Here is a 27,506-nt window from a genome sequence, read left to right as displayed (position 1 = left end):
TGCTTCCTTGCCAGAGGCTCTGGGCTCTCTCGCCAGCGTCTGCCGTGTGTTCTGACCTCAAACATTCCCCAGGCATCCTCAAAGGAAGCATCCGCGTCCAGGAGCCCCGCCAGGGTCTCCACGGGGCTTCTGGCTGCCAAGCCGCCGTCTGGGGGCCGCGGGCCTGGCCGTGGGCTGCCAGCTCTGTTTGGTTTTCCCCTTCCTGCCTCAGAACCTCAGACGCTGTCTCGCCACGGAGGCGCCCTCATTCTGGAGAGGCACAAAGCCCCTACACAGCCAGGTTGTGGGAGCTACTTGGGGGGCCTGAAGCTCGGCTGCACAGGGGTCTGCCGGGTCCCAAAGTACAGGTGCCTGCTACCAGGGTGTCTTGGTATCTCTGCAGGCACACCACTGGCCCCTCTGATCTTATTTCTAAGTCCCTGTCACAGAACCTGAATCATACCAGAGGTTAGATCTATCTCGTGTCTCTGCCCACGTGCCCAGAGCCACGTATGAAAAGCATGGATGTACATGTCCCACATGAGGTAGTCCAGATCATTCTACAGCAGAAATGTCTTCAAAAAGGCCCGTCTCACCGGCCCAGAGACGTTAACCATTACACATTGCAATGTTTGACTGCCAGACCCAGATAAGGGTCTGTAGAGTGACCAGACCGGACCAACTGGTCAGAGCACAATGAAGAGCTCAGAGTACAACCCTGGTTGGACCCAAACTAACTGAACAGATCGTTGTCAATAATCTAACCTCGGACACCAGGGAGAGGGCTTGCTCATTGGGGAGCTAAAAACTCAAGGGAGTGGGTTAGGATGGCCTCCAGAACATTCTCTGAGGGTGGCAGCTAAGTCAGTCAGGCCTCCGTGGCCCCAGGATAGACCGCCACAGCACCAGGCAGCCAGCTGCCTTACAGGGTTCCACCCTCTTTGTGCTGGGTTCCCTAGGCCTGCATTGCCAGAAGGCACATTCTTCAACCAAGCAGGTTGTGACTCAGGACTTCTGAGTGTGTGAGTCTGCACAGAGGTCAGTCCAGTGGGCCTATCACCCCCTTTTGTAAAGTTTGGTGTGGCTTAGAGTAACCTCAGCCTTGAGGAACACCCCGAGATAGCTTGGAGTCCAGACACCTGCTCCAGGGCCTCAGAGAGGGGAGACCTTCGCTCTCAAGGGAGTTTCCTGGCTTCTGAGGGCCAGCAGTTCCGGTCATAAGGTGGGGCTCCCCAAAGCCCTGCCTCCACACCCCTTCCTCCACGCAAGATTCTTTTGCTCACTAGCGACAGGCACAGCGGTCTCTGCAGTGGGCTTCAGGTGCTGCCTGAGAGTGGACATCCAGCCTCCCAGTGGCTAGGGTCTGAGCGAGCAGGCCAGAGCCCACCAATCACAGGAAGCAGTAGGCACCAGGTGAGGAAGGGATCACCCCATGCTTGGGGGTGGGTGTCTTGCTTTTCTGAAGGAAAAGAACACAGAAACCTCTTCTCTATGAAATACCACCAGGTTGGGTTAGGCTGAGGTAGACAGAGTTGGTAGCAGGTCTGACCCAGAAATGAGTACCCCACCCTGGGCCGGCAGAGAATTTGGAGGAAAGGCCCAGCACTGTTCTGCATGGCTCCTGTTTTTTTGTTTTTTTGGTTTTTTTTTTTCTTTTTTTCTTTTTTTCGGAGCTGGGGACCGAACCCAGGGCCTTGCGCTTGCTAGGCAAGCGCTCTACCACTGAGCTAAATCCCCAACCCCTTGGCTCCTGTCTTAAAGGGATCACTCGATGACATCCAGTACAAGACTGGGTAGTTGTGAGGGACCCGAAAGGGATACCTGAAGAAAGTAAGGGCTCAAGCAAGCCTTGGAGGATGAGCAGTGTGACAGAGGCTGGGGCCATGGGTGCAGGCGTCGGACCCAGATGTGAGTCACACACCCTGCCTGGAAGGGATTACAGAGCTGGATGTTCACAGCCACTGGGAAGGAGCTCGGAGATGGAGCAGGGACTCCCAACTCCCTTTCCTGGGTCAAACAGTGCTAGTCCCTTTAGAGAGTCTTCCATAGCACTCGTAGAAGACAGACTGCCAAAGCAGGAAGATAGGGTGGGACGGAGAATCATAGAGCCTCTTTTCTGTCTGTCTGTCTGTCTGTCTGTCTGCTCAGGCTGCTCACACCTTCCCTAAAGTAGCAAACCGAATGCTCCTGGTGGGTGGGGACCAGCGGGAAGAACGGCTCCACCTGGTGGCTGTCTTTCTACTTGCACCCTTACCACCATTGGAACCCGGGGGTCCTAAGGGGCCTTGATGTTTCCAGGCCTTGAAAACTCTCCCTAGTACCAGGAGCTGATGTTTCTGAGGCCCCAGAATCCCTCCAGAGCCAGCTTTCAAACAGTCTTGAGTCCCCTGTAGACATGTGCCACCACCATGCTACCCAGGGTGCCCTCCTGAGCTACATACAGTTAAAGTCACAGCTTCTGCACCCTCTGCTCCCTGCCACTTGTTCTTAGGGTAAAGGAGGGAGGACTTTAGACAAGAAGGACACACACACACACACACACACACAGAGAGAGAGAGAGAGAGAGAGAGAGAGAGAGAGAGAGAGCGAGCGAGCAATGTTACTTGAATCCCAGCATTCATACTAGCTCCACTCGGAGGCCAGATTTGAGCCTAACCTCAACCCTCTCATGCTAGAGACCCCTAAAGAACAACACCTTAGCTCCAGCCCCTACCAGATCCTTTATAGTCATTATGGCCTCTTGTAAAAACTCCCTTTCCCCTCTGCCCCAGGGCCATGCCAACTCCAGAGCCACTGGGGGTGCTCCAACTGTCACCTGTGGCCTCCCATCTAGCCGAGTCCTTCAGAAGGCCAGACAAGAGTGATATTAGTGAACAGGCAGGCTGTTGAGGCCTGTAGATCACCTCTCTCCATCCTTGGGAGACTCAACAAGCTTCTACCTCCACCAAATTACAGATGGGTCTGAAACCAAGTTAGAGACTTAGCTGTATGACTCACAGGGTCTGGGGATGAATTAAAGTACAGTACCCGTGCTAAAAAAAAAAAAAACCTGAGGAATTTCAAGAGGTGAGCAGGATATTCAGTCTAGCACTGTGGCCCTTGCAGGTCCCCACCAGACCACTCTCCACGGTCATTATGACTTCTTTTTTTCTTTTTTCAGAGCTGGGGACTGAACCCAGGGCCTTGCGCTTGCTAGGAAAGCGCTCTACCACTGAGCTAAATCCCCAACCCCTCATTATGACTTCTTGTAAAAACCCTCTGCACCTCTGCTCCAGGGCCACGCCAACTTCAGAGCACCAGCCTCAGGCCATCCTTGAAAACATCATGGTTCCACGTGTGCAGGGCTTCTAAAGGGAGACCTAGAAGGCGGAGCCGGGTCCCCTCCTGCAGCTGCCTCCATCACTGAGGGATGGAGAGTTCTGAGCTCTGTGAGCTATGGCTTCCTTTCTCCCACCTAGTGAGCCACTGATGTTGCAGGAGGGGGCATCCTTTGGAATCATGCTGGGGACTCCAGGCTGAGGGTACAAGAGCAAGAGGGTCTATTAGTCACCCCTGGAGGGGTCTAGTAACTTGTATGAATTCTGGACTTAGATATGGCAGGAGGGTGGTAGGGCCAGGCTCCTGTAGCACAGTAGAGTTAGACTCAAGTTTTAGAAACTGAGTTCTGGCCAGCATCTAGGGAAGCTGGGGGTGGTGACCTGGGTTCAGCAAGTCACAGTGGCTCCCAGCCCCCTCCCCCAGCTGAGAACCCCACCCCTTCTGCTTGTGGAGGAAGAAGCCTGCCAGGTGTGCATCTTCCTCAGGCCCCAGGCTGACAGGGTACAGAGGCCAAAGCAGCTTCATGGCCTCCTCCTTTCCACTCCCATGCCAAGGGTGGCCAAGCAGGCAGGTAGCAAGTCTGGACGGGCATTGATTCAGCATGGAGGAATGTTCAGGCTCTCCCAGCTATGCTGTGCCCCTGCCTGCCCCTACCTCGCCCTCGTCCTCAGGCACTGCTGGCCTGGTGCCCGTGCCAGTAAAGCTCCTTCAGCCTAGGCTTGCTGGAGCATATGCCCACCTGCTGGTGGCCCTGTGCCCTGCATCCCCAATTTCTTCCCACGTGACCTCATGGCCCAAGCTACTCTTGGACCTGAGGCTACAGTAAGCCAACTAGACTGCCTTATAGAAGATGGTGGGTCGTTGGAAGGTAGAGAGCTGTGATGGGCCCTCTGCAAGAGATAAGCCATCACAAAAAAAATGAGAAAAGTCCTCTGAGTCCTAGGGAAAAAAGGACAAAGTTCTTCCTGAAAAGTAGGTTTGGAGGGTGCCAGTGAGCAAAGGCCAGCAAAAGCAGGTACCAGGCTGCCCCCAGGCCAGGCCTGGCCTACTTGGCCGGGGTTGGAACTGGGGAAAGTGGCAAGAGGCTGGGCTTGTGGCATCTAAGTCAATGCTTTGGCCGAGGCCCAGAGCTTCTCTCTGCCTTGTTTCCTGACTAGCATCCTTGCCCCCGGCCACCCTAGGCTACCTTCTTGCTTAGTGTGGACTCAGTACTGGCTATGGCCTGGATTCCACAATTATTTCCTCAAAGCCAATAGGAGCACGAAGATGCGGCATGTCTCAAACCCCCTCAGCACCTCTGCCCCAGTTGATGCCACCGCTGGGCCCAATCTCATTCCAGACCTTGTTACCAAGATCCCCTGTGAGTGGTTGGAACCTCAAAAGTGGTTGTGGGCATGGTCCAGCCTAGTAGGGAGCCAGGTTGTCTGAGAGACATTTCAGCAGCCTGTGCCCCCGGCCTAGGGCCTCGCTGGATACTCTTTATTGCCATCCTTGCTGCTGGAGTCCTCTTGGTCTCCTGTCTGCTCTGTGTCATCTGTTACTGTTGCCACCGCCAACGCCACAGGAAGCAACCCAAGGATAAAGAGACTGTGGGCCTGGGCAGTGCTCGGAACAGCACCACTACTCACCTGGTGAGGAGCAGAAACCCAAACTACCTGTGTCCAATCCTGTATTGGCTCACTCCAGGGAGGGGGGATGCCAGGCTCAAACTAGGGAGCCCAAGGCAGCCCTGGCAGGCCTCCTTCTCAGAGGACGGAGATGAACAGAGGTGATTGGGGAGGAGGCATTTGAGAAGCAGGCAGATGCTGGTCCATGGGCCATTAGTAGCTACAGTAGTAGCAGTAGTAGCATAACTATAGTGTTGAAGGAAGATCTGGCTGGTCTCAGGGAGCTGTGCTGAGGATATGTGGGCTGGCCTGCAGGTGGTAGTTTGATATAAATCGTTTATAATAAATAGTCCAGATCTCTGGTTGAAGATTGGTCTCAACCATACTTGTCTGACCGCCCAGGTTCAACCAGATGTGGAGTGCCTAGAGCCCTGCTCTGGAGGGGACCAACAGTGGGGGCAACTGCTGCTCTCCCTGGAGTATGATTTTGGAAGCCAGGAGGTAAGGCCCGCTCAGCAGGTCCAGAGGCTCCATGGTTGATGGAGGAGGAGATGGATGAAGAGCCAGGTAGAGGGGAACAAGGGAAAAGGACCCCCCTCCCAGGCTGAGTCAACCCATTGGTCCTCAGATTAGAGTGGGCCTGAGGCAGGCTAGAAATCTGAAGGCTGAGGGCACAGCAGACCCCTACGCCCGTGTCAGTGTTTCCACCCAGGCCGGGAGAAGACATGAGACAAAAGTGCACCGTGGGACGCTCTGTCCCATGTTTGAAGAGACATGCTGCTTCCTGGTAAGTCTAGCCTGAAGAGATAGAGTGGGCTGGAGCCAGGACAGCAGGACCCAGCTCATAGCCCTGCCTACAGGTCCCACCAGCAGAGCTGCCCAACGCCACTCTGAAGGTGCAGCTGTTGGACTTCAAGCGGTTTTCAGAACATGAGCCACTCGGGGAGCTCCGGCTACCCCTGGGCACTGTGGACCTTCAGCATGTCCTGGAGAGCTGGTACCAGCTAGGCCCTCCAGGTTCCACTGAGGTGAGCCGGGCTGCCAGGGGTACAGGCACTACCTGTAACATGGGGGTGGCCAAGGTCTGAGTGCTGTACCGGCTGAGCCCAAACCCCCAAGGGCAAGGATAACCCTCCCGGCTTCAGCCCTGTCTTGTTGCCCATAGTCTGAGCAGATGGGGGAGCTGTGCTTCTCACTACGCTATGTGCCCAGCTCAGGCCGCCTGACTGTGGTTGTACTGGAGGCTCGGGGCCTGAATCCCGGGCTTGCAGGTGAGAGCAATACTTGTGTGGACAGGGAGCTGGACCCTTGCGTTCACCCTTGCCATGTGCGTGTATGAGATTCCCTTCTTGAACTCTCTTGCTCACGCAGAGGCCTACGTGAAGGTCCAGCTTATATTAAACCAGAGAAAGTGGAAGAAGAACAAAACATCCTCCAAGAAGGGCACAACTAACCCCTACTTCAACGAGGCCTTCGTCTTCCTGGTTCCCGTTAGCCAGCTCCAGGTAGGGAGCCAGGAGGAAGGGCAGAGTGGCCTGGGACATTGTGCCAGGCCAAATTGACAACCATCCCCTCTCCCTGTCTGCAGAGCGTGGACCTGGTGCTGGCTGTCTGGACCCGGGGCCTGCAGCTCCTGGCTGAGCCTGTGGGCAAAGTATTGCTGGGTCCCCGGGCTTCAGGCCAACCCCTACAGCACTGGGCAGACATGCTGGCCCATGCTCGGCGGCCTATTGCCCAGTGGCACCACCTGCGGTCCCCCAGGGAAGTGGATCGTGCTCTGGCCCTGCAGCCTCGTCTTCCCCTGCTTAGGCCTCGCTCCTGAAAGAACCGTGGGTCTCAGCTTTCCCCAGTGGAGAGCTGTGGCCATTTGTGCAGGCTCTTCGGATCTCTCTGTAATAAATGCATCCTCTTTCACACTCACGTGTCTTGATGGAGCCCTGTGAGGAGGACCTGAGATACAAGATGGGCTACACTTTGGCCCCACTGCCCTCTCAAGGATGGGGTAGGGTACTCTGAACAGATTTGTTAGTCCTGAACCTCTGCACAAGGCCTGATTCTAGGTCTTTCCCTGGAAGATGGGCACCATCCTCTCTGCCAGCCAGGATTGGCAGAGGAGCAGGAGACTAGCGCTGGCCCTGTGAAGATAAAGAGGGCGATTGGGGGTGGGGGGAGTTGTGGGTAGGTACAGCGTAGGGAAGAGACCCCAACGCCAAGAGGGATGGTGATATGGTGTCTTCTGTACTATCAGCAGGGGGCAGTAGATGCCTTTGGAAGCTGCTCTGGGGCCTTTGGGGGCTCACAGCCCTGGCTTGTGATATACCTCTTAATCCCAGCACATCTGGCGGGCTTTAGCAGCTCCAACCCTCCTCTGATCCCCAGGGGCCCCAGAGCAGCAGGGTTGGGGCCAAGCCATGATCTGGTTGTCTCTGGGTGGGGTTCAGGAGCGGGAAAGGAGCAAGGGCCCGGCCCCAGTGAGCTGGGTAATGCAGGGCCTGCCTAGGCAGCCAAGGGCCCTGAGCCCCCACAGGTCAGAGAAAGGTTCCTAGGGCGGTGGCACCACTCTCTGGGGTTGAAGGACATGTTCCGAGTTGTCTGTGCAGAGGCACCCATAGGCAGGGGTGTGTGGCAGGCTGGGAGAGGCCCAGCTGCTGGTCGAGGGGCGCATTTGCTTCTCTTTCTGGGCAGAAAGGCAAGTTTACTACAAGAGGTGGGCACTACTCTACTGAGCCCTGACTACCTATCACGCAGGGCCCAAGAGAATGGTTTTTGGTTTGGGGGGCGAGTGTGCAATTTTGCAGGAGGACTGGTGAGGTGAACAGTCAATCAGTACAGGGGCCCAAGCAGGGCATGAGCACCCAGCAGGCAATGAGTGGCCAGATGGGTGCTGAAGTACAAGGCCACACATACCATTTGACAACGACTCTAGTTCAGCCTACTCTTGGTGAAGTCCGGTTTCCCTTGGAGGAAGACTTCAGTGGATGCTTTGAGCTGGGTACCTTGGCGACCCACATGGAAGATTACACTTGCTGTCCTGAGGGCTCTTGCAGGAACAAGGGTGGCATCTTGAACTCGTCATTGAGACATAAATAGAGCAAACCACCCCCCACTCCCCACCCCAAGACTTCTTGGACAGGCCAGCGCCTGGGCTGGCTGGCCAGGCAGCTGGGCAGGTGGGGAGGCTCTCCTCCTCTCTGTGCCCCCATTGGTCTGAGGAGACTCCATGCCCTTTCTGAGCAGGGGCCCGGCCCAGGGAAAGCAATTTATACCCCTCCCCCTGGCCCACCAGCCCAGCTCACTGCTGCCGGCTTGACCTCGCTCCCAGCACTGCTGCACAGAATCTAGGTGAGGCCAAGCCCATCTTCTTGAGGTTGAAGAATAGGGCACTACTCAGGCGAGCTCACAGGAGGACTTCCCTGGGCAGGGGCTTGGGGGGGTCTGGGGTCTCCAAGATCTCCCACAGATCTGAGATTGAGAAACAACAGGTGCTGCTAGGCTAGGGCAGGGGGTCTTCAACAGGCCTGGGATAACAGGCTCTGAGTCTGGGGACTCGAAAGCAGGAGAATGTTCAGGTCAAGCAAGTGGGGACCTGAGCCCCCAGGCCACACGGAAGAGCACTTTCTTCCAAGCATTTACTTCTCAAGTCAAAGGAGCAAGAGTTAAAAATAACAGGCTCACTCTGGCAGCCACCTGTGCTGGCCAGCCCCACCCCACCCCTCCCTCAGGGACAGCTGCAGCTCCTCAGGCCCCGCCTGGGACATTTTGGGAACACTTTCTCCTCTTACTTCTCACCCTCGGGGTGGGGGTGGGGGGAGATGTCCTCCAAATCCTTGCCCTCTGAGAAGGTCTGAGTTGTGGGTAGAGCAGAAGTGAGCTAGTGAGCCCGGGTCTCCATGCCAAGCCTCCCGCAAGGCGAACACTGACACCATCACCTCTCTCCCCACAGGCTCAAAGCTCGAGATCTCAAGATGGGAGAGTAAGTGACATCCAGGATGACCTGAACTGCAGTCCCCTCACCAGGGTTTGGGTCTCCTCTCTCTCCCTTCCCTCTGTGGCTACCGCCCACCCCTTCAACCCCATCAACCCCTAGGTTTCAAGGCTACTCCCATGAGCCATGATCTAACGATCTAACATCTCTTTTTTTCTCCCACTCCTACCTCCCTCTTCCTCCTGGGACAGTGAGGAGGTGAGTATATGGTGGCTATAATGGTCCCCTGAGGCTAGGACAGAAGACACCCCTGTCAAGACTCCCAAATGCCCCACCCCCTGAACTACCCCAGAGAGAGAGGAAGTGCCCGCCTGGTGTTTATGAGGCAAGGGAAGTATGACTTAGGTCTAGTCACAAAGGAATCACTTCTCCTTTCTAATTTCTGTTCACCACTCACCTTCCGGGCCTCCCCTTGCCCACAGCCTCTGAGGCCTGGCCATATACTGCCTCCTCATCCTCATTAACCCCTTCATCCCCATGTACCACCTAAGCAAAATGTCAGGACCACAGGCATGTGTCCCTGAAGCAGGCCCCAGACTAGGGAAAAAACAGGGCCCTGGGCAGTGGCCTTGTTACCTCCTTGGGAACCCCAAGTCAGATGGCTCCCAAGGAGGTCAGAGCTCTAGCCAAGGCCTGACTCTGACCCCTCTGTCCTGTCCTGCAGAAGCGCAACAGGGCCATCACGGCCCGGAGACAGCACCTAAAGGTAAGGGTGGGCTGCTGCAGAGGGCTGGGGGTACAGAGGTAGGAGTGGGAGTTCACGGCGGACCCTCACTCCCACTGTTCTGTTCCTCAGAGTGTGATGCTCCAGATCGCGGCCACAGAGCTGGAGAAAGAGGAAAGCCGCCGCGAATCCGAGAAGCAGAACTACCTGTCAGAACACTGCCCGCCTCTGCACATCCCAGGCTCCATGTCTGAAGTGCAGGTAGTTCCTTCCCGCCCCGTACCACCCAAGGCCATGCTACCCCCATTTCTCAGCAGATCAACCCTATTGGATCAGGACTGGGAGGGGACAGTGGTCCTCGGGTATCAGGGTGGCCACCCACCCACTGCTTGCCCACCCAGGAACTCTGCAAACAACTGCATGCGAAGATCGATGCGGCTGAAGAGGAGAAATATGACATGGAGGTGAAGGTGCAGAAGAGCAGCAAGGAGGTAAGAGGGAGGAGCCAATGGTGAGGGGGTGGGGCATACGGCATGGGGTGGAGTCAGTGGTTCGCGGGATGAAGGGAGTAAGGCAGGCTATATGAGTGGGGGAGCCAGGCAACATGGGTGAAGCCAAGCGATATGGAGGTGAAGCCAGGTGGTGTGAAAGTAAGGTCAAAGATACAGAGCAAGGGCAGGGACATGGGGGCTGCCAGGCTCCTAAACCTCCTCCTTCCTCCCAGCTGGAAGACATGAACCAGAAGCTATTTGACCTGAGGGGCAAGTTCAAGAGGCCCCCACTCCGGAGGGTGCGTATGTCAGCTGACGCCATGCTGAAGGCGCTGCTGGGCTCTAAGCACAAGGTGTGCATGGACCTGAGAGCCAACCTGAAGCAGGTCAAGAAGGAAGACACTGAGAAGGTAGGCCAGGGCCCAGGGGAGAGCCAAGAAAGAGAGAGTCCACTCACAATCCCTTTCACAGTAAACCAAGGCCCAGGGTAGTCTGGAGCAGACCGGGGTGGATCTGAGACCTCTCTGGTCCTGCCCTCAGGAGCGGGACCTGCGTGACGTGGGTGACTGGAGGAAGAATATTGAGGAGAAGTCTGGCATGGAGGGCCGGAAGAAGATGTTTGAGTCTGAGTCCTAACTGCCTACTTCCCCAGTCCCACCCTACCATTGGGGAAGCACCCAACATCCAGTCTGGAGTACTTGGCCTCACTCCAATAAAGGATTCGCATCCCTTCCACTGGTGTGGTCTAGTTCTGTCTCTGCTTCCTCTGGAGCCCATCAGCAGTGATCAGCTGTGTGGTGGGACGAAGGCCATACTGCTTGGGTACAGTCCAAAGACCCTGGGCTGTACCCTGTAACTGGTGGGTGCGATCAATGTCTAACATGACAGGACACGGAGAAAGATGACCATGGGACTCCAACATGTGAGCGGAAGTTTCTGGGATCAGCTTCTTTGTCCCTTGGTACAGTCATTCGCTCAGAATGGCTATGGCAGGCACACTCCCAAGGCAGCAGGCACAGTCTCCATTCCTCCAGCACTGCCCTTTCTCAGGGCCCCATCTGAGACCAGAAGTCAGAAGCCATCCTGAAAGGCTGACCCTTTGCGTCTATCCCCAGACTAGGCCTACATCATCCCTGCCTCCTCCTTCACTTAGTGCCTGCCCCTGTCTGGACACTGAGGGATGAAGGAAAGGCTGGGCCTGTGCGGTTTGCCTGGATCTTCATTGCACCTCACAAGGTCAAGAATACACTCACCCTGAGGAACATGGGGCCTGGGATGGTTCAGCACTTGACTCCATAGCAGGGCCCAGGCTCCAGGCCATCCTACGGAAGTGCACATGGCTATTCTGAGTTGGTAGCTCCCCACTTCCTCTTAAGGCTTGTACTCAGCTGGTAAGACCTGGGTCTCTGTTCCTGAGTAGAGCTGTGGCAGCCCTGCCTTGGCCCAGAAGGAAACTTATCTTTTTTTTCTGTTAAATCCCAGGCCTTGGCTGGGCTAGAACAATATCCCCAACTAGTCTGATAAGAGTCATTTTGGCACGGCCGTATCCACATCCTTGCTTTGTGTGAGATGCTATCAGGGTCCTAGATCTCCAGTGGGGGATTCCAGAAGTGGTTGCTCCCATTCTAGAGCCATTGAGGAACCCTGGAAGGTGCCCACTGATCCTCAAAATGCACTTCATTGAGGATGGCTCCCTGGCCCTCACTCTAGCATCTGGGATCCTGGTTCTACCAGGTTAATCCCGGACCTTCTCCCCATTGTCCAGACAGCAGCAGGCCAGACCTCTGGAGACAGTTCTGCCTCACCACAGAGCTGGGTAAAGCAAGTCTGAGCTGGATGGGCTCAGATGCAGAACAGCCTGACTAGGCATGTGCCTAGGGGCCGGGGATTATGAGACACTTCACCAGGAAGCTGTGCATGGTGACGTCAGAAGGAGTGGGTCCCATAAGAACCTGTGTTTAAGGGACACGGGTGTTCCATGATCAGGTTAGTACAGGGAAGAGATGGGTAAGACAATGGTCTTCCCACCTCAGTGGCTCCATGAGAAACTCCCTCTCTGACATGTCAAAGTATCAGTCACTTTTCTGAGGCTGAGATAAAACAGCCTGACCGAAAAACAACTTATGGAAGAAAGTTTATTTTCACCTGTGGTTCACTCTAACGTGGTGAGCAAACTTGGAGCAAGCAGTAGGTGTGGTGGCCAGAGCAAGGAGACAGCTCACATCTTAATCACAAGCGTGAAGCAGAACAAACTGGAGGTGCTGCTAGGCTTTTAATCTCAAAGCTCATTTCCGGTGACACACTTCCTCCAGCAAGGCCACACCACCTAAACCTCCCCAAATGGGATCACCACCTAGGGACCAAATAAGGGGAATTGTTCTCATGTAAACCACCCAATGCCCATAGGTGTATCTTCTAGATGACTCTAAATCCTGTCAAGTTGACAATCAATATTATCCACGCTAGGATGAAACTATCTTTTTTTTTTTTTTTAAATGTCAAAAACAAAATTCTAGATGGTGGTTGCCTGGCTTGGGTCAGGGCAGTGGGCAAAGAGTAGAACTCTTCACAAGAATTACATCTTAGGGAGCTGGAGAGATGGCTCAATGGTTATGACTGCTCTTCCAGAGGTCCTGAGTTCAAATCCCAGCAACCACATGGTGGCTCACAACCATCTGTAATGGCATCTGATGCCCTCTTCTGGTGTGACTGAAGACAGCGACAGTGTACTCATATATGATAAATAAATAAATCTTTAAAAAAAAAGAATAACATCTTAGGAGATATAGTTCTTGGGTGGAATGACAGATTTGTGGGCACTCGCTACATTATCCAGTGGGCACTCGCTACATTTTCCAGTGAATGGATGAAATAAAAGAGACCTCCACAAATCAAACCAAGCTGACTGACCCAAGGGCCTTGTACAGAGCCCTGCCACTGTGCCTAATACTGTCTGCGACCCCCACAGAATGACCCCGTCTGCCTCAGTTGACAGATCATACATCCACAAAGCATCAAGGTTGAATGAAGCAGGGTATGGGCCTCCTCTACAGTATGGGCCACCTACTGCTTTGTCTTCTGAAAAGATTTCCAGAGGTGGAGAGTCCCTATAAGGAGGTCAGGTGGGATGTGGGTGGGGTATGGGAGCCATCACCATCTCCTGGGAGGAGGATGCTAAAGGAGACATTGAACAAGTAGGAGCCTGGGACTTAGTGGTCAAGGGAGCGAGGAATCTGGGTCATTCTCTAGAGGTCGAGAGCAAGTAAGGAGCTGGCTGTCTGGGGGTCTGGAGGAATTCCTTGGGTAAGGACCAGAAGTGGGATCTGGGCTGAGATGCTAATCAGGGTCTCTTTAGACATGAGAAAGGCCTAGGGCTAGTGGCAGTAGAGGGGGAGGTAGGAAAGATGAGGATTGGGAAATGTCTACAGGAACCCAGTGCAGTCAAAAGTTGAGGAACCCCTGATATCCCACATGATGTGTGCCGAGGTTTTGCTTTTACAACCTTGAGTTATGAGGCTTTGCTTTTAAAATTGGCTGCTGAAAACCAAGGAAGTAGGGCTGGGTAGGTGGTAAGAATGGGGAAGTGTGTGTGGGGTTGCAAGCATAGCTTGACAAAGGTGGGCAGGGCCTTGAACCTTAGTTACCACCTCAGAACCTCAGCTTCCTGCCCTGTTTCCAGCCTTCCCTTTGTCTTTGTATCTCTGTCTAACTCCCATCTCCAAAGACCAAGTTGCCACCAGAACATTTCCAGGGCTCTGCTCTGCCATGTGCATGGCCCATGGTGTGTTTCCCCCACCTTCAGGCGGGGCCCTGCCCACTCCCCAGCCTGCATGCTCCTAGGAAGATAAGCCAGACTTGGCACAGGGGACCTTGCCTCCTTGCTGCTGGTGGGGCTCTGCACAGACTCAGATAGCAATCCCCATGCCCCCTGACCCTGCCTGTGCTTTCTACCAAAGCTACTAAAGAAGCTATCACCAAAGCAGACTTGCCTTTTGTTCTCCTGTCTTGGCATGTTCGCATCCTTGGTTTCACACTTTAGACTGTTCTTAGCTCAACTCATGAGCCACCTCCCATCTGTCACCAAGCCTGTGCTCCTCACCTAGTGTTCTCCCAGGGACCCAACTCTCCGTGTCCCCTAGGCCATGTAAACCTGAGCTTCCAATAAAGGCCTGGATCCCCGTTTTCTTACATTTTAAGCATGGGGGAATAAACCTAGGGTCTCATATGCACTGGACAAATGATCTACCATTAAGCTATGTAAACGCTCTACTGTTAAGCTCTTTGTAATAAAGACAGGGTCCCACTAAAAATTGCCTAGGCTGGCCTTGAACTTTGATCCTACTGCCTCAAATCTTCCAAGTGGCTAGCATTGCAGATTTGAGCCCCCAGGCCCAGCCTGTCTCCCCATCTTAGCCTTAGAATCTCTCTCTCTCTCTCTCTCTCTCTCTCTCTCTCTCTCTCTCTCTCTCTCTCTCTCTTTCTCTCTCTCTCTCAACACTGGATTTTTTCCTTCTTTCTCTCTCTACCCAGTTCCCTCAAAGAACCTGGGAAACATCACATCAGGTGTAATAATCAGGTGATGTAAGAAGTAAAAGCAGTCTCTTGGTGTGGTTAAATCTGACCTCCTTAGACGATGCCATTCAACAGCTGATTTTTCTCACTGGGTATAAGTGCCACTCAAGGCGGCTAAAGTTTTAAATTAGGGTTAACTATTTTAATTAGTTGGTTTCCAAAGATCTTAAATTCTAGCCAACACGGGGCTATCTGATCTTAGCCCCCAAGAGGCTTGAGTGGGATAAAATGGTGCCGAGCAAAATTCTTTTGCCTAGGGGCTGAGTGGATGGTAAAACAAGACCCAGATGACAACACTTGGTGTCCACAGTTACAATTTGCCTAGGAAGATACAGGGACTCAACTTTCTTAGTTAAAACCATAGATTTCCTCCTTCTGGTTGTTTGTTTTTTTTTCCTAGCTGGGGCCTCCCAGCTAGGTCATTAAGAACTATGTCCTATGCTAACCCAACAAGGCATCTTTTTAAAGAAATGGATGAAACTGTCCACATTTAATCTGTGTTATGTGTGTATCCCACAGGGACTTGTGCCCTGATAGAGGATGAACTCACTTTATCATGGGGCTGGGCTCAGAAAGTAACCATGTGTTTTCTCACCATCTTCGTCAATGACGTCATAAACATGGTGAATGCCATGTGATAATTAAAATAGGGCACCCATAAATTTTCTGATGCCATTGAGACCTCAGGGGACTGTCCCCTTTTACATTATGCTAAGGAAGCAACACCCAGTCTCCATCATAGTTGTTTGTTCTAGGTTTTTTTTTGTTTGTTTTGTTTTTTGGGGTTTTTTGTTTGTTTGTTGTTTGTTTTGGCTTTGTTGTAATTTTGACTCATTGCTTCCTATGAGATATATATATTTAAGAGGGATTTAAGAGTTTTCTCAGCCATGTGCCTCCGACACTAGCCAGGTATCAAAAGAAGCTGACACTTTGAAGTGGTTAGACTTAAAACAATGCTCACGTGAATTCACATCAGCTCACCGTGAACTCTTGAGAGTCAGATCTCAAGATGTGCTGACTAACTTTATGTCAACCTGACACAAGTATCTTCATCTGGTAGGAGGGAACCTTGATTAAGAAAATGACTCCATAAGATCCAGCTGTAGGGCATTTTCTTCATTAGCGATTGATGGGTGAGGGCCTAGACCATTGTGGATGGTGCCACCTCTGATTTGGAGGTCCTGGGTTCTATAAAAAAAAAGCAGACTGAGCAAGCAGGAGAAGCGAGCCAACAAGCAGCACCTCTCCATGGCCTCTGCATCAGCTCCTACCATCAGGTTCCTGCTCTGCTTTGAGTTTCTGCCCCGACTTCCTTCAGTGATGGACTACAGTGTGGAAGTGTGAGGAAGTAAACCTTTTCCTCAAAACTTGTTATTGGTCATGGTGTTTTGTCATAGCTATGGTAACCCTAACTAGGCCACCCACAAGGGAACCAAAAGAATACATTGACAGGTGCTCGACGAACTGTACCAGTGGGCAGCTACAAGAGCTGAAGGCAAGGAAGAACCTATCTGCTTGGGCACAAGGCTGGAGACGCAGGCTGTGCTGGGTCTTAATGCCTGCTTTTGGTACCGAGAATCTCCAAGACTATCTGTCTCTAAGCTACTCAGGCCTCCTCTGCTCCATGTTTGCTGACCACTTACTTTTGCCCCATCACGCCCTGGATACTATGCTTGTGTTTTCACTGTCTGGTTGATTTGACGTAAACAGGCAAAGTGCAAAAATATATTCTGATGCTGTCTCTTGCTACGTTATTGAGAATGCTTTCTGTGTACTGATTTCTCTAAATTATGGATTCTTATTCCAAGACAGTGTGTATTAAATCGTACTACACCTTTTCTAACCCAGGCAGCCCAAGTGACAGAAAGCCATCTTTTAAAAGAGGAAGGCACCCTGAGGGTTCTCATGTTTGCCACCTATTCAGACTGATAAAAGTAACAGATGGATAGATTGTAAGTGTGAAGGGTGAAAGGGAGTGTTTAAAGGAAACATTGGAAGTTTAATCCACAGGGAGCCAAAATCCAAGCTAACTTATACAATCATTAGAAGTTGAGTGATTTCTTTGGCATATGAGGATATACTTTTCCCCAGGAGTTTTGCTGGATGAGAATCTAGCATAAACAGATTAAAATCAGACGGAAAAAATACAGAGAGAATTCAGTAAGGTCACAGGTTATTAGAGTCGAATCTGTAGGCATGGATAATCTAAAGGGACTCTCACTTCTTCATGGTGGCTAATAAGGACAGGAAGTATATAGGTACCACGTCTATATCAATAAGGCCACTAATGTGATAGATATCTCCTTTCTTTGTGGTTACTCATGAGGAAATGGGTAAGAGCTAGGAACTCTCCAGAAGGAGACAAGAAAGATCTGGGAGACATTCCAAATATCTTCTTTTTTGTCTCACCGATGGGTCCTTGTCAGTATAGACTCCCCCTCATTGCATCCCTATCCATTGGGATCTCTTCATCCATGGGCCTTAAAGAAATGTCTAATTTTTTTTTTTTTACACACAGGCCTAATCTGAATATAAACTAGAGGGGGAAAGGTGCCCTTTATAGAAAAATAAGAGTATTATATTGTCTAACAACTTATTTTCTTTATAGGGAGTAGGATATTTACCAACTTTTTCAGGTTGTCTGCCTCCATTTACAGAGGCATCTAAACTGTCAGTGTTGGCCAATTCAAGTCTATCCAGGGATGGACCGAAACACTTCTCTCTGTGATGGATGCGGACTGCTACTCAATCATGAGAAGGTGCTCATTCAGATTCAAGTTTCTATCTAGTATAGTACTATAATATATATTGTATTAGTGTGTGTGTGTGTCCATATATATTCTGTCTCTTTTAATCCCTCTTCCCAGTACATGATCCAACAGATGATGACACACGTCTGAACAGATCTCATCAGATTATAAGGAATGCAGGTGCTTTTGGCCCAACTAGTTGCCACTGGCCTCAATAGCAAGGCCCTTACCCAATGTAAACCAATGGGTTCAGTTTTTATCACAACAAGATAAAAATGTCTGTGGTGAAAACAGCTAATGGGATGCTCATCTATGGAGAGGACATAGGGACCCTCTGTGTCTAAAGATCTCCCAATAATAACTTCAGTTTTAACAGAGATCTCTCAGTTGAGCTTTGCTGTATGCTGTAAACGTAATATGATGATGTTCTGCTGTGTATCTACTGCTCCTGTGGACCTGCTACACACTCATTCAGAACCAAAAAAGCGGTTGTGCCAGTGACTCCATACAGTGTATAAAGACTGCCTTGTCTTTACATAAGTTTTGCCTGGGAACTCTCCAAGCTTCACAATTAACAGTATGAACCTAGATAATGTTAATTTATAAATAATTACCACGTGTGTCATTTCTATTCCACTTTCTCTTGCCCAGCTCCATCCTAAGCCAAGAAGACATCGTTGCCTTCACAAGGTCATCTATATCTGCTCACAAAAGATGGCCAATGCTGTGTTTGTTGACAGTGGGTGATGAGGGTCATTGGGCCATCATTTTGAATAACTAGCCTCTCTCCTGAACAGTTGTATGCAATTCTGCCCTAATTACGTATTCCCTCATGATTTGGGAGAGGAGTTAAAAGTATGTATGCTAGAAAAGGTAAGGGAGAAGTGGGTGCAGCTAGTGGAAAGCCATTATCCACACCAAGTGTAGACTTCCCAGTGTGGCTGCTTTTGTGAATTCACACTCCAGCCAGGAACCCCTCACCGAATGGTCAATAAGTAAGCCCAATAAATCCATTGATTCCCCCGGGTGAACTTTGATGAAATTGGATCTATTGGAACTTTATGAGGAGGGGATATATATTGCTGAAGAATCCCTCAGGGAGAAAATTATCACAACAGATAGTAAATTCATTTATTAATGTTATTATATCTGAGGGTATTAAGAAAGGTATCAGTAAAAAAAAAGTAAAAGTAAACGAACAGAAAAGAAAATGTTATGGGATAAACATGGAAATTGTTTTAGTAAAGAGGGATTTGTATATATGAAGATTAAAACGGCTAGATGTTTCCAGAATGGAAAATATTAGAAAGCTTATGTAAATTATGAAGGTCTGAGCAAGATGAATAAGATACACAAAGGATGAGACTTTGAGATGATGAATATGGTATTAGCCCAAGTAGCATAGCTTCATTAGTGTGTGTTTGTCTGTGTGTGTATCTGTGTGTGGCCATGTGTCTGTGAATATAAGAGAGAGAAGAAAAGAGGGGAAGAGGAAGAGAGAGATAGATAGATAGATAGATAGATAGATAGATAGATAGATAGATGTCTTTCAAATTTCTAAGGTCAAAGACCAATAATTTTTTTCTTCCCACCCCACCCCCAAGATCAATAATTAAGGACAGCTAAATGGATTTCTTGTTAAAGTTTATTTGGTAATATCTGGTTTTTAAAATATTATATTATGTATATTAAAATTATATATTTTAAAATATATGGTTATAAAATATTAATATTAAAAGGACTAGATTGGTGTAACTGATCTTCGGAATGTTCAGTAACATCCTTGGAGACTATACTAATTCAGTTAGAGGGATTAACAGCAGAATATTTTGCCTCTTGCCTTCCAAGATGTGGTCCATCTCAAAATGTCCTGTAAGTGTGAACAGTCACCTATTCTCTTGTTCAGGGAGGCCATGGAGACCCACTCAGTGAGTTCTAACCAGCATCCTGCCTGCAAAGGAGGTCAATACAGAGGACAGATTTCCTCAGTGCTTCCGAGGGAAGCCACAGGCAGGCCACACAAGGCCTTACACAATCTCACAGATACGGACAACTCAGGGCTCAGGGAGTCCAAGGCTCCTCCCAAGCCCAAGTGACCCCTAATGATCAGATCCTCAACTGATCTTGACAGTACAGAGATAGAAATTAATCTTAACCACCTGCACGGTCTTAAACACCCTGCAGGAAGATATAACTGAGGACTAAGAGGACTGGCAACAGTCCAATGGATCACACGCCCCTGACATTAGACATAAGTCTACAGAAGATGTTATTTAAACAACTATATCACACTAATATTTTCTTCTCCATAAAAAGATTGCCCAGATAGAAGACTTCAGACTTTGGCTGACAGCAGTATCTGCCAGCAGCCAAGGAAGACAAGTCCGCTATTGTTCTAACCTAAAATTTAAATGACAGCCCAATATCTCTTCTTTCCCTATCTAGAAGCCATATGGGAAGGACATCATGCTAACTTAACTGATCCAACAGCTATCAAAGGGCATGAATACAAACTGTGCATCCATTACTCTGGAGACTAGCCTTAGAGGCTGAAGAACAAAGAGCCCAGCAGATAAAGGCTCTTGTGAGCCCAAGAGATTCTAACGGACTTTTGGGGGCCATTTAAAAATCCTCTCTAGACATCAGTCAAGGACTTCCCCTTTTCCTATATTTAACAGTTGGGGTCTTTTAGATAGACCCTCTTGAGGGGGTACCCCAAAACTGCCATACCTGACAACCCAAATTCCGCCACATCAAGTCTGAAAGAAACTGGGGCAAACGGCTAACTGTGATGTTTATTGTCAAAGCACAGGCTGGCCTCCAGGCTCCCTCAACATTGCGAGTACTTGTTACAGAGGTCATGTTGGCATTCTGGCTCCCCTTGGCTCTTTTCTTTTCTTTCTTTCTTTCTTTTTTTTTTCAGACACACCAGAAGAGGGCATCAGATCTCATTACAGATGGTTGTGAACCACCATGTGGTTGCTGGGATTTGAACTCAGGACCTCTGGAAAAGCAGTCAGTGCTCTTAACCTGAGCCATCTCTCCAGCCCTCCCCTTGGCTCTTGGGGCCCTGTCCCCTACCCTCATGAGCTTCCCTTCCCCCAGCTTCTCATTCCTTTATAGCCCTGTTACTTGAGCTATGCATTGTTTTTGTTCCCTCTCTTCAGCCTCCTCCCTCTTGGCCTTCTCTCCTCTTTGTTCTCAATCTCTCTTCTCTTCTCTTCCTTTCTTTCTCTTCATCTCTCTTTGCTCTCATGGCCTGGTTCAGTCTGCTGGTCATGTTTAGTCTACTAGCTTCTCTCCCTGCCTTGGCTATTCCAGATGCCTCTGGCTGCACTATTCTTTATATCTACAATAAAAACCTCCTCCCCCACCACACCTTGGAGCAGTCATGCCTCATTTTATACATCTGGTGCCGAAACCCTGCCTCGGAGTTTCTTTTGGACCTGAAAGCTGGAAGCTGCCAGAACAGTCAGGAACCCCATGCTATAGTGGCAGTTAGGGTTACCTTTTCAGAGGGAGGAAGCATAAGATCAGGAGGGGGAAACTGACTAGGCAGTTTAGGGTAAAAAGATCCCAAGGAAAAGTAACCAACTTCTTTCTAGACTACAAGCTAGAAATGTCCTTAGGACTCTTGGCAGCTTCGTCTTTGCCAGGAGCCAAAGATACCAAAAGTGTTTTGGGATGTCTGACCTTGTTCTCAAGTGCTTCTAGGGTCTTTAGAGGGGCAGAATAATAAAGTAGCAATGACAGCCAGCCTGTTAGCAGAAAACCTTTCCTGATCAAATGAATAGGATCTCTGGTCTGGGTGCAGACTTAACATTTCAATGGAGCCAGGTGAGTCTCCTAGTCAAGGGACCACCCCTAGGAAGGTGGGTTTCACTTAAATCATGAAACAGGTACAAGAATTAATTCCTTGTAAGGACTTAACTATCTCGTATTGAGTCAACTCTTACTGGACAGGTACACCCTCCCCATTTCTGTGTGCTACTCTAAGACAGAGCGGAACGGTTAAAAATAAGGGAGGACTTAGAAGTAACATCAAATATGAGTCCTTTCTATCAAACACTATAAAACTTGTGTTAAGAACAAGGAATTCAAATATTTTTATCTCCCCCACCTTGTAAGACTTACACCAATTGTCTAATTTCCCCACTCAGTAAAACCTTTGTTTACACAAAGGCTCCCTGCTGCATTCCAAGAATTTGATGGCCTAGAGCAGTGACCCTATTCCCTTTCCTCCTTCATTCCCTGGGTGCCGATTCTTGTCAGACTACACAACTAAATTAGGACTGAGGGCCCCTGTGAATGGGGAAAAGACAGTCACCACCTAAGTCAGAACAGCCCACCCTCTTGATCAGGAGAAAAGTTTGCCTTCGGTTGGAGTGATGGTCTGTCTCTTTCTTTGTGGTCCCGAATGTATTTCTAACAGTACCCACCCCATCTTTCCTTTAAACCCCACAGAAAGAAACGCAGGCTATAGCATGGGAATCTTTAGTTCTCCTACACTCAAGGGACAGGCAAACCTCAGCCCTCCAAGCCTGCCTTTCTTTCTGCTTACCCGTCGGTGAAAGTTCCACCTGGGCTCGCCACCCAGGACCTGGGTGTCATAGTGTCTCTGCGGTCCCTTGTTCAAGTGAAGCCATTAAATCTCTATTAAATCTCCCCCTACCCCACCCCCATCACTCTGCCCACACCCCTGCCCCTGCAGCTCTGTCTGCTGCTGGGAACAAACCAGAAGTGGACTTGCCCACGTCTCGTTCCTGCCTTTGGGAGATATTTCCAGCTCCAGATGATCTGCCCTGCCTAGTTCACTGGTGTTCTCCTCAGCTAAGCCTTCCCACCCTGTCTTCCCAGGCAGAGCAGGGCACATCCCAGCACCAGCTTGAATCTTCCCTTGCTTTATCAGTCTTTTGACCCTAGACACTATTTTAGTTTTGTCCTGATCTAATACTGCCCTTTGGAGTTCGAGGAGTCAATGACTCCAAGTGAATCAATGATGTGTGTGAATTGGGGGAAGAAGGAAGGATTGTGACTGACAAGGACTTTTGTCAGCAGGGAGTTCAGACAGCACACACACACACACACACACACACACACACACACACACACAAACACACATACACAGAGACACAGACACAGACACACACACACACACACATGAACACACACACACAGAGACACAGACACAGACACACACACACGCACACCATAGACAGCCAAATGGCCAGCACTTCCTACGAGGAGCACCCTATCTCAGCACACCTTGTTGGTCCAGATGGAATAAAGGTGATGGTAGAGAATGTAGCCCTGAAAGGGATGGGGTGGACTGCAGAATGTGGTGGCCCTGAAATGTGGGAGGATTAGAACCTGGGGCTCAAGGAGCACTACAGCCAATGGGAGCCTGTCTGCTCTCCTATTTGGAAGGGACCTGCATCAGGACACCTAGAACCCTGGTTTCTATGTTCCCTAAGAAGCAGAAAGGACAGACACATAGTCTGTTGAGAATGGGGAAGGTAGTGGGAGAGGAAAGGGTGAGTGTGCATGACTCTAAGGCACTCTTAGGGCTCCAGAGCATCATCATGTAGCCTGTGGATACAACTCCTACAGGTCCTGGAAGATAGGGACGCTTCCTGCCCTGTAGGCCTTCGAGAGTCTGGGCCTGTTTGACAGACACACAGGAAGTCAGCACTGAGTGTTCTGTAGATGGTGACTAAACTTACATAAAACTTATATATAAACTTATACTTATATACAGCTGTGGCCGAATACCCCGCAGAAACAATTTAATGAATGAACAATTTGTTTTGGCACTTGGTTTGAGGAACATTTCAGCTCATCACAGCAGGAAGGACAGGGTAGCGGGGGCTCCTTCCTGGACAGTGAGAGGACATGGTAGAGATCCCTCACATAGAGGCTACCCTGAGAGCACTATTTAAGACACAAAGAGTCCGTGTCTTTAAACAGTGTTAGAATGTATTCATTAACAATACATGTATAAGGTTTGGTGGTTTCCATGACGGCAACTTGCTCCCTTGTAGCCCAGCTGAAACACATGCAGCTCCTTGCGTTCCCATCTTAACTGCTAATATTAACTCTCAGGTCCCACGGAGCACACGATGAATGCATCTCTATCCGGAGTGTCAGATGCAGTTTGCAGAAGGAATGCAAGTTCCAGGCTCCTGAAGAGTTCAAGAGGTTCCAGGAGCTGAGAGAGGGTCTGTATTGATAAGATAGCAAACCAAACCAGGGCTGGGGTGAGCAGCCGCTACAGTCAAGGTGTGAGGGTGAAGCTGTTGAGTCTAGGTGCCAGGTGAAAGATCCAAAGGGCTCCGGAGCAGAGAACTGGGGGTCCAAGTCCTGAGGGGTGAAAGTAGACTGGCAGGCAGTCAAGGAGGACACATCAACAGAGGGGACCGAGCTCAGACGGAGCTCCTGAGACCTGTGGGGGACTGCTCTGCTTGTCAGTCCTTGACACCAGGTATCAGATGACAGGTTGGTAGGGGCCATGCCATCACAGTGTTAGGTGTCCATCAGTTGGGGGTGGGGGGCAAGTAAGGAAGTAACACCCTTCCCTTGGGGTTGGGTGTCTGATAAGTTCTTGGGTCAGGTCTCTATGATTTTAATACACTCTCAGCCCCTAAGGCCTCGATTCACACGTGTGTGTGCGCGCACACACACACACACACACACACACACACACACTTACAGCGTGGCTCCCTTTCTGTTCCCAGGAAATACTTATTTATCAGTCTGTACTGGATAGGGAGTACCTGACAGATGGTGCAGTTCTGAGTCCCGCCAGGGGCTGCAGTCTTTCTTCTCCATCAAAGTAGAGTCAAAGCAAAGCTGCTTGTGCAATGGCGGCTCCCAACGCACCTGTCTTCAGCCTTGAAAGCCACTGTCTTATACAATATGGAGTCCCTTAGAGTAGAGCACAGCCTCACCTCAACAGAGGCTCACTAGAAAGTAGAGAAAACAACCCAGACACAAAAGTAGGGGACCTACAAAGTTCTGTCCTTACTGACCTACTTCTGCCGAGCCTGGCCCCACCTCCCAAAGGCTTCAAAATGAGTGTACGCAGCCTGCACAGTCTTTAAAGTTAGCAGCACAAAGGGTTGGGGATACAGCTCAGAGGTAGATCCCTTACAAGGCTCTGGGTTTTATTCCAGCAACACACACACACACACACACACACACACACACACACACACACACACACACACACTAGGGACTTATCATTCAAAACATGAGCCTGTGAGAAACACTTCAGATCTAACCTTATGAACAGCGGACATATTTTTCTCATTCTGGAAGCAGAAGACTAGACAGATAGAGCAGGCACTATGGGGCTAAGTGGAGTTATTCTCTCTCTCTCTCTCTCTCTCTCTCTCTCTCTCTCTCTCTCTCTCTGTGTGTGTGTGTGTGTGTGTGTGTGTGTGTGTGTGCATGTGCCTAAATTTCCTCTTTTCGTAAGGACACCAATCATCTTGGAACAGGCCCTTCCCCTCAATGACCTCATCCTAACTGGTTACATCTGCAACATGGCAATTTCCAAATAAGGTCACATTCTGAAGTCCTGAGGTTTAAGGCTTCAACATATGCATCTTGGAGTATGCAATCCAATCCTTAATGGGAGGGCTCAGCCTCTGCATCAGTCTGGGAAGATGGAGACAGGCCAGGAAGGCAGGGGCACCCTCTTTGATGGCTGGGGTCTGCATGAAACTCAGAGAAGGTAAAATCTCCCATTTCAGATGGGACTAAAATAATGGGTGAGACAGCTCACATAGCACCCACAGGTCCCAGGGATCTTGATATACTTCCCACTGCTACACAGTATCCCTGAGACAGAGTGACTTATAAACAACAAAGACATGCTTAGCTCACAGCTCTAGAGGCTGGACATACAGGAACGTGGGGTGACTCCTGGTGAGGCTCCTTAATGCCCACTAAGTGGCAAGACAACCTTGTTAGGGAGGGCTCATATAAACACACGCACACACACATGCACACACACACACACACACACACACACACACACACACACACACACACACACGCCTCTGCTGGTAGGGCCTGAATTACCATTTGGAAAACTGGAGCAGGGGCCTGCAAATTAGGAAGTCAGCCCAACCTCTAGGTGGCAATGGCCTCCTCCTGCCTATCCTTCAGCCTTAAGAACCAACCAGCGGGTCAAAGGGAGGTCATAGAGAGTAGTGGCTGGAAGCCCCAGATAATGCCACTGTGTATGTGCCAGGGCACGTGTGTGGAGATCAGAGGACAATCTGTAGGAATTGGTTCTCTCCTTTCACCATGTGAGTCTGATGGATTGAACTCAGATACTCAGGCTTAGTCTCAAACACCTTTGCCTACTGAGCCATCTTGCCAGCCTAAAATTCACGTTTACAGGAAAGTCACTCCTATGATGTGACCTGGGTATAAGACCCATCCCCTCTCAGGAGTCCTGCCTTCCACACTGCTACTCTTGGGACTGACTTTACAACACTTCAGCTTTGAGAGAACCACACTGGGGTTTCCCCTTCTGCAGACCCGAAGGGTCTGTGCTGTCAAGGTCCGAATTTCCATTGGAAAGATGTTAGCTGCTGGATTAGAGGCCCTGAAAACTAGGAAACCAGTCCAGTCTGTAGGTAGCCAATGGTTTCCACCTCCCCATCCCCCAGCCCTAAGGACAAGCAGGCCAGAGAAAGTTCATAGATTAGGGGTTGGAATGCCCAGATAAGGTGCCTGGATAGCAGAGCCCTGTGACAGACATAGGAACCAGTGAAAACCTCTTAAGAGGTGTCAGAACAGAAGTGGCATAGCTCTGTCACCTGCCAAATGCATTCCCAGCCACTTATCCACTGAGCACTTAGGAGGGTCCCAAGGAAGCAAAGTGCAAAAGGGGAGAGGAGGCTGAGGAGAAAGCAGGCAGTGTTCTACCTAATCTGCCGAACACCGCTCACCTCGGCCTTATTGATGCCCCCTCTTCAGGACTGTGATAGAGTGAGGCAGGCTCTGCCCACCACTGAGCCACGTGGCTAAGAAAGGGCTCGCTGCAGTCAGGCAGGCTTGCAAACTCAGGTCTACCTCTAGATGACACTTTATGGATTCTACTGTTTCCCAACACCCTAAGGCTCTCTCTTGCCTTTCTGCTCTTCTTCTCCTGCAAGACCTCACAGTGAGATTTCTCAGGTCACCCACTGTCCAGTGCTGGAAAAGAGGGCACTGGCTCCTTCCTTTCTTTCTCCTGGGCCAGCAGGCTTCAAGGAGACAGTCTACCATGCTGTAGCTGCCCCAACTTGTCCCAGTGACACTTCCTGGGACTTCCCAGAGCAAGTCCTGGGACTTTGGGATCTGGTCCTCACACTCCCCATCATTCCTTTATAACCCAGAGTCCCATTGGTTCCCTCCCAGAAGCCTCAGTCCTTCCTTCCTCTGGTCCTGCCTCTCAGGAGAACCCATGGCCCACCCCATCATAGTTGGGAACATCAACGAACTCTGCGATTAGTTCCAAATGCCCAGAGCACAGAGGCAGGATTAGCGAGAACTTAGATGACAGAGCAGGGAGACATGAGCGCCCAGTAGCTAGGAATGGAGACAGATTGAGACGAGCTCTAGAACCACAGACCATGGGAGCACCGTATGTGGGACCCCGGACATGGTTAAAGAGCAAAAGCTAAGTTCCACCATGTTCTATGAGCACACTTCGAAGCACAGAGGATTTCCATGCAAAGCAGCTGAAAGCAGTCCACAGACACTAAAGGGACCATGGACTCTGGACACTGGGAGAACTAGCTACTCTCAGGTCTGCTGGTAAGAGATACACAGGATGTCCCAGCTGCATGGGGCAGAGCTGTAAAGAGCAAGCTTACTCACCTCTGCCCTCAGCCCTTTTCTGCCACTCTAGGAGGCTGCAGCTTGCTCAACACTTCCTGATGAGTGGTTTGTTTAGTCTTTTTTTTTTTTTTTTTTTTTTTTTCATTCCTCTTCTGTTGCAGCAACGTAGTTAAAAAAAAAAAAAAAAAACCAAGTCCCATAGGTTTCAAACCTCAACCTGCTACAGGAAGGAGGAAGTGAAACCTGGGGTGGAGGGTTGGGGGGCCGAGACTCTAGGCCACCGCCCATCTACAGAGAAGCACC

At 50.3% G+C, this 27,506-nt stretch overlaps 2 protein-coding genes across 2 annotated transcripts; both read left to right on the top strand.

Moving 5' to 3' along the window:
* Positions 1 to 3,898: 3,898 nt before the first annotated feature.
* Positions 3,899 to 6,820, top strand: Syt8 (synaptotagmin 8). Its single transcript, XM_032891648.1, has 9 exons — positions 3,899 to 4,119; positions 4,479 to 4,657; positions 4,759 to 4,928; positions 5,307 to 5,405; positions 5,533 to 5,691; positions 5,765 to 5,932; positions 6,070 to 6,175; positions 6,276 to 6,409; positions 6,493 to 6,820. Exons 1-9 carry the CDS (start codon positions 3,899 to 3,901, stop codon positions 6,724 to 6,726), a joined length of 1,470 nt encoding a protein of 489 aa, XP_032747539.1. The 3' UTR covers positions 6,727 to 6,820.
* A 1,341-nt stretch (positions 6,821 to 8,161) lies between these two features.
* Tnni2 (troponin I2, fast skeletal type) lies at positions 8,162 to 10,779 on the top strand. Its single transcript, XM_032895331.1, has 8 exons — positions 8,162 to 8,246; positions 8,848 to 8,877; positions 9,081 to 9,087; positions 9,554 to 9,595; positions 9,686 to 9,814; positions 9,955 to 10,044; positions 10,278 to 10,454; positions 10,585 to 10,779. Exons 2-8 carry the CDS (start codon positions 8,870 to 8,872, stop codon positions 10,678 to 10,680), a joined length of 549 nt encoding a protein of 182 aa, XP_032751222.1. The 5' UTR covers positions 8,162 to 8,246; positions 8,848 to 8,869; the 3' UTR covers positions 10,681 to 10,779.
* Positions 10,780 to 27,506: the final 16,727 nt, after the last annotated feature.

This window comes from Rattus rattus, chromosome 2, assembly GCF_011064425.1.
Source record: "Rattus rattus isolate New Zealand chromosome 2, Rrattus_CSIRO_v1, whole genome shotgun sequence".
Taxonomy (NCBI): domain Eukaryota; kingdom Metazoa; phylum Chordata; class Mammalia; order Rodentia; family Muridae; genus Rattus; species Rattus rattus.
Note: the sequence above shows the minus strand (reverse complement) of the source record. Positions and strands in the feature narration are given on the sequence as shown.